Raw genomic sequence first — 17,714 nt, 5'->3', positions numbered from 1 at the left:
CCCAACAGAATTACCATTTTTATTCAAACAAACAGTATTCGTGTCCAATGTGCACCATATTTTCTTTGATAACAGATCGTAGTAGAGTCATGAAACACCACTAAATATTACATGTAACAATGAGATCGTACATTGCGCACTGGTAAAATACTAAATATGCCAAGGGCAGACTTATTTTACCTCACGATCAGCAACAATGAGACGACAAAAGGAAGGTTTGGGACAGTCGGTCCCAAACCTGGCTCCATCGAAGTTTTAACAAAAGCTGCAACATTGACAAGAATATAAAATGTAAAAAAAGAAGAAAAAAACAGTTGCAATGACCTTGTCCCACAAGAAGTTTTTATACAGGTAAGTCACATTCAATTGCAACCAGAGCAACAAGCACAAGCAGAGGTATCAGTAGCTCTTGGAGGGGGCAGCTGGGAGGAGGGCTCTGTTTGTGCCATACAATTCCTGAACTTCCTTGGGGAAAAAAAGTAAGATAAAAGCGGGGGATGGGAGTTAAAGTGTGGTTTTCACATAGGAAATTTCTCGTTCAGAAAAGAATGGTCACCCTCTGCCTCTTATCCTCCTCTTTCTCGCATACACTGCATTTGGTAGATTTAAGTGACATAGCACGACAGAGTACAGCCATGACTCAGGCAGCACTACTTCTTTCTATGCCTTACACTGCGCTTCTAGCATTGTTCTCCATGCAGCAAGACAAAAGGGGTGCTAAGCTTGCTATTAAAAACCGTATATGGATGCCTTGCCTAGCTGAAACTTCACCGTGCACAGCACTAACGATGGGGTGACTTGCTCAAAACAGCACATTGAATATCTCCTATATCTCTGCTATTACGCAAAATGCCATATTATGCCAGGAACACTGAACTGCATCACTTCATCTTGCCTTTTTACAGCAACAGCTGTTGAGGGCATGTTTCCTGGGTCTGCAGCATCGGCAGCATTGGCGTAACATGAAGAAGCTAATAAAACTAAGTAAAGCCGAAAGTTGGGCGAGTTGGTGAAGGTTCATGATGTAAAATATCTGACAGGACTCTATCTGTCACATTTCCTTCACGCAATTTTTTTACATCATGAAGCTAAGGGAAGTGGTGTTGTTCACCGCTCCACGGATCCGTGGTGGCCCCAGTGTGCAGCAGGGCGAACTAGTGCTAGCACCGTTCATACCTCTGTGCAGACAAGGCGCCACTGTGTAATGCAGCGAACGGTGCATTCACCACCTCAAACGGCAGTCGCTGAATGTTGCGTTACACAGGTGTGGTAACATTCGGCGAGTTTCTTTAAGTCATCGATAGATAGACAGCCACTCCGACATCACTCGATGCGCCACCTGTTGTGGTCTACAAGTAAGCACCTTACCCTGCCTTCGCTGCCAGTGCCGTAATTTGTAGCTGTGACTGCAACATGGCAAAAAAGTTTAGAGCCCGCAGTTTGTGAGCAAAGATGGAGCAAAGAGTGTGTGGAAAGGCATGATGAAAACGGCACGCAGGTGGAGCTAGTGGGCATGGAAAGATGCTAGGCAAGTTACACTACCCAGGCATTAGGGCAGCATGCCAAATGCACTGTCAGATAGCAGAGTCAGCTCGCCTACCCATCTTGCTCCATTCACACATATCGTCCTGTACCAGATTCCACCATTGTGAGTGTGGCCACACCTCTACACGGGCAGCAAATTATGAGCAGCACTCCGGTGCATGGTCCAAAGGTGCACTCAGCTTACAAGAGAGTCTTGCCTTGAGTGTCAGAACTCTGGATGCACTGCAGAGTGAAGGCACCTGCGAGAAACCAGGTCGAGGGGCTCAGGGGGCAACAAGTTGAGCCCGATAAGTCTGGATAGTGTTCAGGATATTTGGTTGACCAATGGCAATGAAGCATTTGCGAGCACTGAATAGCGGCGACTAGAGAGAGGTTAAGGAGGACAAAAAAAGAACGAGCAACACGGTTAGGTGCACAACAGTTAGGGAGTGTGCACCTAACCGCTAGCGCCTAATCGTGTCCACGCAACAGTTATGCCCCAGCAACATTCAAGTCTGTAACGGACACAGTACTGGTTAAGTGCACACTGCTTAACCGTGTTGCTCGTCTTCTTTTGTTTCTTCTTAATCAGTGTCTAGTCGTCATTGCAGTGCCCGTAAATGCTTCCACTAGTAACGTTAAGTAATGTTAAGGGGGGACAAGGGTTTCAGAGGTGAAATTCGTTATTTTTTCACGTAAAGCAATTAAATTTGGCATGCTTATTGAATGCTCAAATAAAAAATTTCACTAAAATATCTTGGGTAGTTTGACATAAATTTTTATATGCTTCACTGCTACACCAAATCTGCAGAAAGCCAGGTGTGACGACAAAACGTGATAAGATTCTGCAGTCACACTTAAGTTTTACCCAAAAGAATGGTTGATGCAGAGACATTCTCCAAATATTTTTAGCAACTGTCATTTTCACGGAGATTTCCGCCAGTTTTTTGCAACCCACAGTCACAAAAACATTTTTTAAAGTCCCTTCTGGGCTGTTTTGGGGAAAAAGATTTTCGGGATATAGCTAGAAAGACCTTATATACTGGTTTCTTGAATAAACAGCGCGAACAAAGACGAGCACAAAAGACAAGAAAGCGAACGACACGGCGCCGTGTCGTTCGCTTTCTTGTCTTTTGTGCTCGTCTTTGTTCGCGCTGTTTATTCAAGATGCTTAACCAACTAGCCCGCCAAAACGTGTTAACGCAACTTATATACTGGTGTTTTCTAAAATTCAATTTTTTTTCACGATGTTCGTGATTTGAAAGCTGCATCCCCCTTAGAGCAAAAAGAAAGCAATAAAGGATTTGCATAACATCTGCAGCTCAGTGCTCACTGTGTCTTCTTTATTATACTTGCTGATCAGGGATAAGGCACAGCAACATCTGCCACACAAAGTTGATTGTTTCTAGTGCACTTCAAATCCTGTTATGCCAGTTTTTTCCCGTAAACCTTGTGCCAGACAGGTGTTCATTTTGAGAGTATCTCTGTGATGCGAGCCAAACAGGAAGTACCTGTGACCAACATGTGTTGCTGGCCACGTATTACTTTAGTTCATGAAAAACTTCAGGCTCACAAGTGCCAAAAAGCATCCACCAACTGATGGCGAGGATTGTGAAGGACCAGTGACATGCTGAAATTTTTGCATTTGCATCACGCCTCGCTGGCTGTGGTGACCTTCCCCATCTGCTCCATGTATGACGGCTTCACATTATGAACACAAGGTTCAGAAATCCAGACTCAAAGCAAGTAGTCAAAGTGCCGGCTATAAGTGCAGAACTCATCGGTACTAGGCTAAGGCACCCATGAACTGTGGGTGTCAAGCGTCGAGGGAGAAGTGCTCACTCACCAGGTGTTCAGCCCTGCAAAATGTCCCTTGATATCACCATTTTCATCACTTCATTTGTTCCTGCAAAACAAGATGGTTCAAGAAGAACATACTGTAATCAATTGTTCAGGGCAGCATAAAGCAAAGAATTTACACTGAATATAAGACTCATGAATGACACAAGTAACAGTAGTTCATCCTGGCCTATGATCATGCAGCTATTAAGGAAAAAACTAGATTCGCAGTGATGGAATACCTGCTCTTAGCAAAGGGTGTAAGCACAAGTGGACATGGGAGACTAGGGAAAAGGCACCAGAGGCAGGGTCGAAGTAGAGAACACTGAGGACAAATAGAAGTTGGCCTCTGTCGGTCGGGCACCCCGTTCTAAGAGGCTACTCTCACCGGAAACAAAGCTTTTATACCTAAGCTAGGAAAGACCAAAGAACAAAATACAGGTGTCAACATCAGTGCGCGATTTCGCAAGTGAAATGCATGCATCAACATCAGTTTTTAGGTGTGGATCCCAGAGGCTGCGTTCACTTCAAAACCATCTTTTTCAGTAAGGACGTCACAGGTTTGAATTGACTAGTGGGAAGATTTTAAACCCAATTTTCTCAATGACAAATACATGGTCTGCTGCTGGAAGCATAAACATAGAGAGAAAGATGTAGTCGACGGTTTGACAGCATACCATCTGGTCAGGAATCATGGCTGAAGTTCACTGATCACTAACCATGGTCAAAAAATAAATGATGCTTCGGAAGCACTACGGCTTCCTTGTTCACAATGAGGCTACATCCTCGAGGGGATGATATCTGTGCTGCAGCCACTTGTCATCTGCCTAAATAAACCATTTAAGCACAAGGTGCTGAAACTGTACACCAATTGGATAAGGGAAGATCAGGCCCTGACACCCTTGAGAAGAATCAAGCAACTGTGTACATTGCAGATCGCCGAGTGGGTGCCTGTTGCTTGGTACAGCCTGCCTGAAGACATTTATTTGTATTTTTTTAACTCAGACTTGCCATGTGACATCAAGGATGACATCGTCTAGGAGGCTGAAAGTGAGAAACAGTACCGAGTTTCCGAAAACACGGCCTCCGAAAACACGGCCTTCAAAAACAGAGAACAGTGAACATTTTCGAAAAAAGGGCAACTGTTGGCCACAATGTCCAATAAAGATACACAGATACCATATAAACGCGTGTAAGGGCCGCACATTTTTTTCCTGATTTGAGGGCCAATTTTCGGGGGGCGGCCCGTACACGCGATGTGCAAAAAAAACCATTTTAAGTAAAAACACACCAATTAGGGAATGAGCGGCATTTATTCTACGTTCAGTCGTCACTCTCACAGAGTCTTCCAACTGTGAGCTGGTGCTGTGCTCCAATGCATGCTCAGCCCACAAGAAGTCTCACAGCATGTCCGTCGTCAACGCGTAGCCGTTCCACACTGCCATCACATAGCAGAGCAGCTCTTTTTCCGGTTCAGGAAACTTGTACGGCTCGCCTTGGAAAGCGCGCTTTTTGCAATTTCTGTTCCTCAATGCATCCTTTTGGTTGCACCATTATCGGACGCACTTCTCAGCCACGTCGAATTTCCTGCCTGCTGCAGGCTTGCCATACTTGAGAGCAAACTCTCAGCCGTGTAGCTAGTAAGGTGTTTGCCCATCTTGCTAAAATTTCAACGCTCGGCAGCAGCACATGAAAGCCGCAACCACGATGAACTAACACTCTAACACAACTCCTGTGCTTTTGACAGCCACAAAAAGCTGGCGCTGGTGATACTGATGCCAATATGGATAGCGGGAGCTTGCGGCGGAGGAAAAATTTGATGATGATGATGACCTGCGGCCTCGAGCGTCATCCACGGGTGGCACCTGGAAGCTCCTGTGCACGTGCGTGGCCTCCGCGGTCAAGCGCACCATTGCTCCCAGCCGAGGCTGACCGTGGAAACCACAGCACATGCATTTAGAAGGCTATTCACGCATGGGTTGTGGAAAGTTTGGATGCGGCTTTTACAGAGATCTTTTTTTTTATACATTTCCTTTGGGAAAACAAGGTGCGGACTGTACACGGGTGTGGCCCTTACATGCGTTTATATGGTATTTTTTTTTAATCTGCTGGTATCGCATTACATTTGTGGTTTTATTTTTTCCCACTCAGCAGCATCTACAGTCACCCCTCGTGTTATATTCATGTCGCATTGCATTCAAGTAAATAGGGTAAACTTCACCACACGCATTCACAAGAATGCGCTTACACTCGAAATCACAACGCGCTCAGATGTTCCCTTCACGAAAGCACAGTTTCATACATGCATCTCTCCAACCAGATAAGAGAGCAAGTTTTGGACCAAAGTGCAGAAAATTCTGACAACACAGCACTGTGCAAAAACAGCTCTTGACAAGTGGCGAGCAAATGAAGACGATAAGGAGGACAATGATGAACAAGAATCCCTGAAACTGCCTTGCGACCCTGACAGCACACTGAATGTTTAGAGCCATGCTAACACCTTGCAGTGGCAGGCTACTGAAATGTTCAGTACCAATAGTGTAGGTGTATATGGCCAAGCACGCACCTTCAATAATGAGGTGAGCCCTCAGGTCCCTCAAGTACTGCTGGATGGGGTACTCCTTGATGAAGCCATAACCACCCATCATCTGCAGGGCCTGGTTGGTGATCTGCACAAATGGAAAAGGATGGGCACATTCACCTATTTATTCCCAAAGCTGCCGTGGAAGGGCATCACATAACGGTGAGGACAGGAGGCAATCGATGAAATGCACATATGCATGCCAAAAACAGACAAGAAACGGAAAGTGCAAGAAGGAACAAAAAGGAGAATCAAAAAGATGACAGTCGCATTAGAACAAGTGTACCCTGACTCCGCTGCCTGAAAGGGCCTCCACATCATTATCATAGAAATTAAAGCAGCTCACATGTTCCATGCTACAGTCGCAAATAGATTTGCCAGTCATGAAGTATTCATGCTACCATTAGTTATCATTGCTGGTTGCCTTGTCACGAAAAATGTGATCACATCAAAATGAGAAAAAACCGCTTGCTGACAAGTTTTAATTCCTTGTCCTAGTATACTCCCAAGTTGTGCTAGCAGCAGAAATTTCAGCAACGTGAGGCACATTTCATAATACCACAGCAAAATCAGAAAGAAGCAACATCACAACTTGGCAATCCTCGTGTCCCTATTCCAGGCAGCACTAAAGGTGGGTTCACACAAGCGGACCGGATTGCGGATGGTCCGGGTGCGTCAGCGCTGTCTGCGTGCCACGTGACGTGAACGTCACTGCTCTGAGTGACCTTGTGCGGGCGGTGCGGTCTTTTCCGGGACCGGACCGCAGACTGGATGAAAAAGACGAGCGCCTTATTCAGTCCGCGGGCTTGGCGGTGGACCGGGATTGTTTTTGCTCTTTTTTGCTTCTAGGTCAGTCAACGTTGGCTCGAGCGCTTGTCTAGCTAGCTATCCGCAATGAAGACGGCTTTGCTCCATGCTACTGCCTTTTATTTTGGCGCGCTTTTCGCTGTATTTGCAGCTCGAGTGCAGCATTCTGTGTCCTCTTTTTCACGTTTCTTTCACTGCGTTGTTCACTCCGTATTTGCTGCACTGCGTCGTTATTGTGTGTTTGAGCGTGTTCGCGTGCGTGACTGCCTGCTTTACTTCGCTGTTTCTGCTAATATGAGTGAAGTTGGAAAGAAGGTGCTGTGATGAAGCAACCGTCACATTTTTAGAGCTCGCTGCCAACCTATATGAAATGTTGAACACGCTGACCACCTTAACATGGTGCAAAGGAATAGGCTGTGGCAAAAGATCACCACGGAAATGGATATGCGACACCCCGAGTCAGCCCCATACACAGTCAGTACGTAATGCTTTTATTTTTTTACTGAAACCTTCTGAGCTAAGTGGGCTTGCAAACTTGCCCTTGCGATGCATTTTACTCTGTAACGATTCCCTACGTAGGATTCTTGAAGGCGCTGTTTGGAAATAAGTGCCGGAATGTTTCGAAATGAACGCAAAAAATTGAGAGCGACGAAGGACAGCCAGGGCACCGACGAAGTTTACGCTGGCAAGCAGCGGTTTTACTCGTGCTCTTTTCCAACCACAGCTTTGTCCAACAAAACCGCTTTTTAGCCGCGAAGGCTTCCTCATCATCCTCAGACACTTCAATGACTACAGCCAGTGCAGCGAGACTTTTTCGCCGGGCATCCTTGAAACTCTCGGTAGAAGAGTTTTTGGAGCCGTGCAAACAGCGCAAGCACGCTGAGGGAGAGTACGCGCGAATTTTCCGCTGCATTCGTGCGAATGCTCGACGTCCGGACTGACTTGCGGATGCTTGGTCACGTGTCACGATCACGTGTCTGCGATCACATGTCTGCGATACGGTCCACTCATTTGAACCCACCTTAACAAAAACCAGTCCAGCAGCAAGAACCAGCCTGCTGGTTCAAAAGAATGCTGAAAAATCCCAGGGTAATTTGACAGCAAAGCTAAGGTGGTTTGGCAGGGAGGGGCAGGGAGGGTACAGGTACACAAAACAACTGCACTGAGGCACTCTAGCCCAGAAACATTTAGGCTTGTGTTGCTTATATGTTCAATCCTCACAGCGCTGATTGCACACATAACATACATGGAAATAAAATGGACAGCTGCAAGCACTAATATCCCAATTTTATTCGTAAGCCAGATGTTTATGCACCCTGTGGAAAAACAATGCACCGAAGAGAAATCCTCAAGAGGCACAGGAAATGAAAAACAAAAAAAGATGAATCCAAACTGCAATGCAGAGCCCCACACATCAACCAGCAATCAGAAAGCTGCCATGCACCATCATGCCCCATCCTCGAGATATGCACTTCTTTTATTAATGAATAATCTGACAGCAAACTCACAAGCTTGAATTTCTTGTGCTGCATTTCTGCCCTCTTCAACATTCGGATATGTGTACGGTGACAAGTGTCCTGATACAGGATCATGCTGTAATATCATAATGGGGCTCCCACCTACACTCCCACAAGTTATGTGCCAGCACTTTTTGCACTAAGTGTCCAAGGTACCACAAACAACATCGCACCGGGTGCACAGCTAATTGTGATCTAGCTATAAAGAGTGTTCGGACCACGCCACTTTGAACAGGGGGGCATCAAATATGTGCGGGCGAACCACCCCACTTTTACTCCAGCATATTATTAACATGAGAAAATCAGGGGCTGGGAGCCACTGAAATTCGATGCTGTGCTGTCCCACATGCAAGTTGCAGTTTGTGCCCTAGTTGGTGCAATGAGTCACCTTGAATCCGACTTCCGTGGCATGCAGTTTGGCCATGGCGCACAGTGTCGCCTTGTCCGGGGTGTCATTATCGATTGACTCGGCTGCACGCCTCACAATCAGGCGGGACGTCTGCAGGCCCGTCGCCATCTTGGCCAGGTTGAACTGGTTGTTCTGTTAAGGAAGGAGGAGGAATGCCACCAAACTCACCTCCAGCAGGTGGCACTAACATAGGCTGGCAGCAATTCAGAAACCTCACGTGGTCACAATACACATCTGAAACCTCCATTTCATAAAAAGGTGCTTCGAAACAGAAACACAGGGGACACGACAGGGAAGAAGTGGACAGCAAGACACCTTGCACTGCACTTCTTGTCTGTAGTGTCTTGCGCTGCCACGCTAAAGCCTCTTTTTATAGAATGAATAAAAACCCTCCATGTTTAAAATCCTTTCAAGCTTAACAATTGTCTCCCCAATTACTCAAAGATTATATTTTAATGATGCACGCTTCCTTCTTCTCCAAGAGAGCACCAAGAAACTGGGACATGGTACACGTTTCCCTATGTCCAGACCAAACAAGAGTCTTGTACCGCACCAGAAAAGCCAATCAGAACAGCCTACCAGTTTCCTGAACACGCTGTGGCTTGAAGTCCTGGCACACCACATGCTCAATGCCAATCATATTTCTACGATCACCTGATGCAGCTCTGCAGTTAGCCCTACCTAAACACCAGCTATATTATGATGACCAGAAACCGAGCAAGGTGTTGACTTCATGCAGTGTGCATATGCAGGCACAAAGTAATTTTGTGCGGGCAGTCATTAAGAGGGGACACAGCTTTCGGAGGTGAAATCTTTTATCTTTCGGCATAGAGCAATGAAATCTGGCATGCACATTGGGAAGTGCACTATAAACACAAATTTTCACTCATATATCTTCAGTAGTTTTGACATAACAAATTTTTATGTGCTTCACTGCTATACCAAACTTGCAGAAAGCCTGGTGTGACAGTAAAACATGGCAGCAGCCTAGAGTCGCTCTTAAATTTTATCCAAAGGAATGGTAATGATTCATGCAGTGACATTCTGAAAATAGTTTCATCAGCCTGAGTTTTTTTCCTATACAGAACATTATATTCATGTTTGCTTAATGCACTCATTACTGTCATGTCAAATTAGTAGCAGAGTGAAAAAATGAGAAAGTAATTCAGAAATACAGGAACGTCACTGCATAAAGAATTTATCAAAGAACACAATGCAACAAACCGCATGAAAATCAATGAAGCAGTTGACAAGTGGTGCTTTCTGCAAGCAGGGCAGTCAGATAAAAAAATACTTTTGAGAAAAATGGCGTTTTCACGGATATCTCAGCCTAGTTTGTTGCTACCTACGGTCACAAAAAAACGTTTTTAAAGTCATTTCTGGGCTGTTTTCAGGGAAAATATTTCGGGACATAATTAAAAACACCTTACAAACACGAAATCTGGTGTTTTCTAAAATTCAATTTGAAAGCCACAACCCCTCTTTAAGGGTCATCAAGGACAACACAATCCAATTTTTTTCAGAGTAAAAATTGGTTCTGTGGGTTTTTCCGGTTCCGTTAATGTTTGTCCTGCAGCAAAAGACACACTTATTGCTTAAAAACTTCACTTAACCCACTAAGTTGTGCCGCGTTCCTGCACAACACATGGCGATCAAAAACTAAGCTTTCAGGCACAAAATTTACTGAACGAATGCCCTGAAATATCTGAAACACTGGCTACTACCACCTTTGTGCAGTGACTCAGATGAACGCTCGGGGACTTTTTCCCAACTCTAAACTGAAGGCAATGCTGGGCTGAGGTAATTTGTTTGTTTCCACTCTGGGTCTTTACGTTCACTGTGAAAGTTGGAAACGTGTACTCAGACGACTGCTGTTCCAAATAATCTGCAGCTCTTAATCCAACTTTACGTTTCAAGTACCAGTATTCATGTGTTATTCATGTCTTAATTTACCATGCGATATTAACATGCTTTTACTCTGTATTACTGCTCCTGGATTACATGGTTGTGCGCCCGCAGCAGCTATGGGGGGCACAGCTGCATCAGGCTGTCTACTGCCTTCTGCCATGTCCCCCAAGACATTTCTGCAATGGAATGTCTTGAATAAAAGAAAAGAAACTGCACCATAGACTAGTGCCTAAGGTGCTGCTGACGATAAGCAACATACTGCCACTGAAGCAATAAATATCAACATTTATGTGCTAATATTTAGAGCTGTTTCCCCCATTTTTCCTCAAACTGAAATAAACACGCAGTAGTACCTGGTAAGAAGCAAGGGGCTTGCCAAACTGCTTGCGGACTTTCAGGTGCTCCGTCACAATATCGATACTGGCCGCTGCGGCTCCCATGGAGCAGGATGCTGCAATAACCCAAGAACAGGGCACAGCTCCAAAATGCGCTCTCTCTCCGCTGCTACTGCACTCATTTTAACTCTTGAGGACACCAGCTTACACGGAAGCAACTCCTTTTCAATGACTCAGTAGCACATGGACATGGCACAACAATCGCAGGGCTTTCAGAGAGGACAAGACAAAAGGGGGGAAACCCATCAAAGAAACAAAGAAAATAAGATTACGGCAGATCTTGAGAAGAACGTCAAGATGTGCAGGTTTATTTAGACACTCTAAGGTGCTCCGATGGTGCCCAAAGAAAGTTGAGTTATGGTATACTACAACCCTAAGAGAGCTCATATTCAGCTACTGCCTTAACACATGGACAACATAGAAAGTGCTCCCTACACAGCTGACTGAGATGACATAACAATCAAACACAACCTGTATGCATCACAATTCATTGCATAAAAAGAAATAGGACATGTACTCAAATACTACTGGCAGAAAAGAGAGTTGTCAAGGTTGCCTCTGTGATCGGCTGCAATCCACCTCGTCTGGAAAATTGTCCCAGCAAGCAAAAAGGCTGGAAGTCAATCTGTAAGACCCTGTATGTTACATAGTCATAATGACCAGAGAAAAAAAACCTAGAAAAAAAGGGTCAAGCAGCAAGGGTGAGATGACACCAAAAAAAAGGAGGCAACCCCAGGTATATGCCACCACTGACCACCACGAAGCTTTCGCGGAACTCCGCAGAGCCGGCGAGAGTCTCTTCAGTATCCGGCCAGCATAACGAGCGGCTGCAGCCGCACGCTCTCGTCACCTTCCGTGGCAGGCACACAGAGATCCGTCGTGCCTTGCCGCTGGACTTCTGGTTCCAGGCAGTGAAGTGAGCGCAGCAAACGGGCACTCTCAGCACCTTCCCTAGAAAATGCTCGGGGACAGCTTTGCCCTAAGAATGCGGCGCGCATGGGAAGACCCGGCTACCATTGTCGGCGCATAAAAACATTCGTCGCCAATACCTCCGAAGTCGCGCCCCTGCCCCTGCCGGTAAGTCAGAAGCCTTTCTTATGTAGTCTTCCACTTCCGATGAATGCCTTGCTGATGTTCTGTAGCTAGCTGGCCCGCTCTGTGTATTGTTGATAGTCGAGAGAAAACCGACGCCAACCAATATTTTCTTTTCCCAACGTTTCGGGACCAACTCGGTCCCTTCTTCAGGGGTAACAAAAGTATTATTAAAGTATTTGCACGTGTAATAAATAGCATATGAGTGTACACGCTTTGTCATTTCTCTTTGTTCCCTCGAGCATGAACCCCTCTGCGGTTAGCGAGTGGAAACGCTGCATCCGCGGAGTGGGAGTGCGGGACATTTCCACGAACAAAGTAAAACATAACAAGCAATTATCTTAGTGCACATTCACATCTTTGCCATTTTAAAACTCCCTACCATCTTCTATCCTCAGCCTGTCATCAACAAAATTTCAGGTCTCTCAGCCGTCCACTCGTTGCTTACTATGCATGCTTTCCTCCAAACCAAGCTTGCCAGGCAGACATAGGACCGTCAGAGCATATGATTTCAAAGGCTGTTAAAGCAATGACCAACCTAGTCTTGTGCCCTTTGCTTCTCTGTACCCTCATATTGCAGCCACCTATTATCAACTGACTATACAGCATTCTAATGACAAAACAAGTCTACTTTAATGAAAAGGAACCTTTATAACCGAGCAGAATAAAAATGTGAGATACAAGCATTCACAAGTGGCCTGGAATGGTGCCAATACATTTTGTACATGGATCTCTGAAGACAGATCACACCATCATCAACTCTATCAGAGATCATGGAGTCTCTAATTATCTTGGTGCCATTAACGTCATCGCGAGCTTGAATCCAGAGGAAAAAAACATACCCTCTTCAGTTCCAAATTCCTGAGCAATAATAACAGGACAAACATGAACGTCTTGTTTGTAACCATCCCCACTGTAATACCAAAAGGCACTGTGGTTATTAGGTAAATGAATGAATAAACGAAAATAAATAAACAAATAAATCACCAATGTTGACACGTCCCCCATTGAGGCCCTGCATGGCAAAAGAGAAGCCCTGGCCTTCCTCGCCCAGCCGTTGGGAGACAGGCACCCGGCAGTCCTCAAAGATGACAGCCCGCGTCGGCTGCGTGTTCCACCCCAGCTGCAACACAGAAGCAGAGACAGACATGCAGCCCATTGCTGGTAAAACAATCAAGTGCAATTCCAAAACCAACACCCTGATGGGGTCAACAGCACAGAAGCCTAATAGATGAACCCACAAAAGAAATGATGTGCACAGTGCGTTTTTCACTCCACACATGCTAAATTGGCATTTATGGAAGCACAGCATGGCACAATGAAATGGAAATGTTTTTTTCCTATGCATACATATCTTTGTCAGTGCATGAATAAGATTTGGTTTGGCACACACACTCGCTGCCCCTGTTATGCATGTATTTTTCATATCTTTTCTCTGCTGTCAGGTTTGCTCACAACTTCGCCGAGCCAAGCAGGCATGCAGTGTCATTAAAGTCCTTGCCTTGTCATTAAAGTCCTTTAGTTAAGCGTAATAAACTGAAGCTAAATCCCACAGGTTTCACCAACCACCATTGTACTATGCAGGTGCAAAATAAACGTAATCTTGCATAAAAAAAATTGTTTTGTAACAGTAAATTTCTTCCTTGAGTCTCCTAAAGCGCCATAACCACTGAGTCACCGCAGCGGCACCTCATATAACCATGTTGCGACTCTAAACAGCTTTTAAGGTCTCGGTGATACTTCTTATGACTGACTGCTGTCATATGAAATCATTGTGTGTACAGATCAAGAGGATTAGGCAATTCGATGCATCACACTTGTAAAACACGCAAACAAAAACACACACGTTGGGGCCACATCAGAGTTGCCGTACAACACGAAGGTGTCCATTTTAAAAATGATTTTTTCTGTTCAATTTGCATGCCTGGCTTGATATGTTTCTACGCGGTTTTTCAGACTTTGGAATATTTTATTGTGCCCACATTAGAGAACACTGCACCTTGTACACAGAGAATATAATAGTTCCCATTGCATCCACGAATGTCGGATGCGGAGTTACGAGTTTTAAAGTGTGAACTGCTTGCATAGGGGAAAGCTTGGGTTCGGGCTAGTTGGTTAACATTCACAAGCATTTTTTGGCGCTGCAAAGTTACTACAACTGTGTTGTCCGTGTGTTTTCGTTCCTTTTTACCATCGTCTTTTAGTAACTTTGCAAAGCCAAAAAATGCTTGTGACTGCTTGCATAGCTTGCACACTCTCACCTGCCAAGAATGGAACGGACCTTATACTTCACCTTACAAGTTGTTTGCAGCGCTGTGAAGGCTGCTGCAATCTGAACCAATCAGAAAGACAAGCACTGTAAAACTTGTTCCTCCGTGACCCTTACCCCGCGACTGGTGGTTCCATTCCAGGGAAGAAAATAGCAGGAGTGTTCAGCTTTTTTTTTTACTGCAACAGTGTACCTGCTGGCAGAAGATATTTACAAATATAGGTACACACTGGACTCTCGAAAGCAGTGTGCAGCTGCTGCGCGCAGGAGATTAGGCTGACTCAGTGCATGCCATGTTTACGAATGAAGGTGCACCCCTTTGCACCAGGCCTTGCACTGCTGTGTGTGAACTACTCTTTCAATTACCGCAGTAAATGTTTGAAAAATAGTCACAACACAGCTCAAATATTCGAGCTACTATTTGTTCTCTTCTCTGGCCCTGACTGGATGAGAGAGCTCTACCTTGAGAGATGAAGTACAGGCCAAACTGCCACAGACACACTGTTCCTTATACTGGGTATTCGCATGAATGAAACAGGCAAATCTAAATGTAAGGCCATGCAGCCAAGTCACACTGGCGTTGAATTACCAGCTGCAGCAACTTGCATGACATAAAAGGTCCCACTTTCTCCCATGCCTTCCCCAGCACACGCATTTAAAGCATGCCTTTTGTTGAACAGCCTGCACAAAGTGTGGTGAAAAGAGGTGACATGAAAAGAGACATTTAACTTCCTAATTATCATCAGCCTAACGATGTCCCCTGCTAGACAAAGACCTCTTCCATATCTCTCCAAGTAACCCTGTAATAAGGGAGTAATTACTCATTGGCATCCACCCAAGTGCAGCCAAACGGCTACACCCGGCCAAGCCCTGTCCTGTGCCAGATGAGGCCACCTTACCTTCGCGAGCTTCCCAATCTCATATGCCCATCTGACTGACCCCCGTTGCTACACTTGCCTTCTCTTGGAATCCACTCCGTTAACTTACGGTACCATTGGTTATCATGCCTTAGTATTACAAGCTGATCATGTCCATTTCCTCTTCTTGATCTCAGCTAAGATATCCTTAACTTGCATTTGTTCCCCGATTCACTCAGCTCTCTTCCTGTCCAGAATGCTTCAAAGGTGCAACAGCAACACCGTTGGCAAAAGGCTGCTCAAAGCCCCTTAAAATAGAGAATGTCAGGCAAAGTGCTCAAAGATGCCAGGCTGCTTGCTGTGCTGATGTGCCAGCAGTGCTGGTTTGGCACACTTGGTTACGATTAGAAAAACACCACGCTGGCACTGTATCTAACGTGTACACTCGGCTTGCTTGAAAAAGTGCAGCGGGTACCAGGTTGCCACGGCTTGTGAGGCTTCAGTGTTTCGGGCTCGACACATTCGATTAAGCTCAGAACACCAGTTTACCACTGCATAAAGGCACACCGAGGACGACAGCATCCAATTACTGTTGTTAGTAAATATAAATTCACCAGCTCCTTCTTGCCATGCTGATGCTCAACCGGCAGCAAAAGGTACATTTTCGGTTGAGAAAACTAGATTTAAAGACTTTCCCCACCACTCGATTGAAACTCGCGATGTTAACACCAATAAAGACTCCGTGATCACCGTATCGAAGTGAATTTCGGTGTAGCCTAGCCTCCGAGTTCCACAAAGAAAAAAAAAATTGTGTTCACATACTGCATTTTGCTTGCAAGAAATGGCTGGCGGTTTAGCATTGCTAAGTACGAAATATTATGCGAAAGCACACTTTTTTTGAGATTGACACCAATGCCATGTACCTGAAAGGATAACTGAGGTGTCCACTGACCCAGGGAGCCAGTTACGCGTGCCTTCAACCTTTTCATTAGTGCCAATTTCTGCAGCAATGTTGTCAACGCCAACGCGTATTGCTTTAGTGCAGTGTTTCTGCCACTACATTGTCCATGCCAACACATGCAGCGCACATCTCTCAGTTACTAGACATAGCCACACTGCCACATAGCTCAAACCACGAATATTAGTTTGATAGTAGTATTAGCGGATGAAGAAGACAATGTGCAACCCACAGCACGAGGTTGTAGTTTAACACGAGGCGTGTTCGGCTGCAGCGACAGCCAAGTGCTCTGGCGCAGCGCCTGCGAAGCTGATCTATTCGTGCAGCTGCAGGTTCGACTCCCAGTCATGGATATTTATTTATTTTTATTTCTTACTTTCACTTGCACAAAACCAAAAACACCATAAGCATACAAATATCCCAAGACCTTGTTCGGTGTTCACCCACTAGAATAGTGCTTTCGCACTAAAAGTTGAAGACGTGCATAACTGGCTCCCTGGGTCAGTGGATACCTCAATCACACTTTCACATATGTGGCAGTCATGTCCACCTACAAAAAACTGTGCCTTCACACAATATTCGTGCTCAGCAATGCTAAACCGCCAACCATTTTTTTAACTTTTTACATTTTCTAAAATATAACTGCTCCATATTGGGAGAGAGTAATCTCTTTGTGATCAGAGTATGGTTATCTATCCATACAGGCGAACTTCAATTTGTTGTCAGCGTCCCTTTAAGGTGTGTTTGCAAAGTAGTGTAAGCATGCCAATGGTTCAGTACCCTTCAACGCCTGCCTCAGAACATCACAAGTGAGAACAGGGGACCTGTCAGGTTACTAACTGCCCGTCCACTTCACTCACAGGGCACAGCAATGAGTTAGTTCCTTCTCCCAAGAGCCTTATCTCGATTCTGTCCTTACGTCAGTGACTCTGGTCTGAAGTCAGATGATCTACTCGTCAAAACAAAATTCATACAGAAGCCAGTTTTGATGACGGGGAAAAAAAAACTGCGAACCTTCTTCTCTTTCTTGCCAAAGCTAAGACCTGGCGTTCCTTTCTCAACGACGACTGTGGAGATGCCCTTGGGGCCTGGCCCCCCAGTCCGACACATCACCACGTACACGTCGCTTGCACCAGAACCGCTCACAAATGCCTTGGTGCCATTGAGGATGTAGTCGTCGCCATCCCTCTTGGCCGTGGTGACTAGGGAGGCAGCGTCGCTCCCACTGCCTGTGGTAACAGACAAGGTCAGGTTTGCCGGAGAGAGGCATGACTTCCGCCAACTCCAACAAAGACTGACATACAACTTGTGGCACGCGCAGGTTCAAAACAACAAAACATACAGAGCAATAGGTGCAGACAAAGCAAAGAAAACACACTCGCCAACAAATTATTAAATTCATTTGCACACGCATTCATCACAATGACCATGAAATATGGGAGTGAATCATTAGCATCCACTCAAGTACAGCCACTGGCTACAAAGAAGAGTCATATGGTATTCACAGAGACCTCACAGTTCAGATAAATTATTTCTGGCATGAGGATTGAATCCGGAA

General features: G+C 45.3%; 1 protein-coding gene across 5 annotated transcripts in view; it reads right to left on the bottom strand.

The window, feature by feature from the left end:
* Positions 1 to 17,714, bottom strand: part of LOC144104883 (isobutyryl-CoA dehydrogenase, mitochondrial-like) — a 119,862-nt gene continuing 102,148 nt past the window's right edge. For 3 of the 5 annotated variants that reach the window (XM_077638115.1, XM_077638113.1, XM_077638111.1), the window contains 7 exons: positions 17,171 to 17,385; positions 13,060 to 13,195; positions 10,939 to 11,036; positions 8,657 to 8,809; positions 5,930 to 6,032; positions 3,371 to 3,430; positions 1 to 1,784 (listed from right to left, as the gene is read on the bottom strand). In XM_077638115.1, coding sequence (XP_077494241.1) covers positions 3,378 to 3,430; positions 5,930 to 6,032; positions 8,657 to 8,809; positions 10,939 to 11,036; positions 13,060 to 13,195; positions 17,171 to 17,385 — 758 coding nt within the window. In that variant the 3' untranslated portion in view covers positions 1 to 1,784; positions 3,371 to 3,377. The remainder of the gene's footprint in view (positions 1,785 to 3,370; positions 3,431 to 5,929; positions 6,033 to 8,656; positions 8,810 to 10,938; positions 11,037 to 13,059; positions 13,196 to 17,170; positions 17,386 to 17,714) is intronic. The other 2 variants (XM_077638114.1, XM_077638112.1) reach the window with 1 other exon arrangement.

Source organism: Amblyomma americanum, chromosome 9 (assembly GCF_052857255.1).
Source record: "Amblyomma americanum isolate KBUSLIRL-KWMA chromosome 9, ASM5285725v1, whole genome shotgun sequence".
Lineage (NCBI taxonomy): Eukaryota > Metazoa > Arthropoda > Arachnida > Ixodida > Ixodidae > Amblyomma > Amblyomma americanum.
Note: the sequence above shows the minus strand (reverse complement) of the source record. Positions and strands in the feature narration are given on the sequence as shown.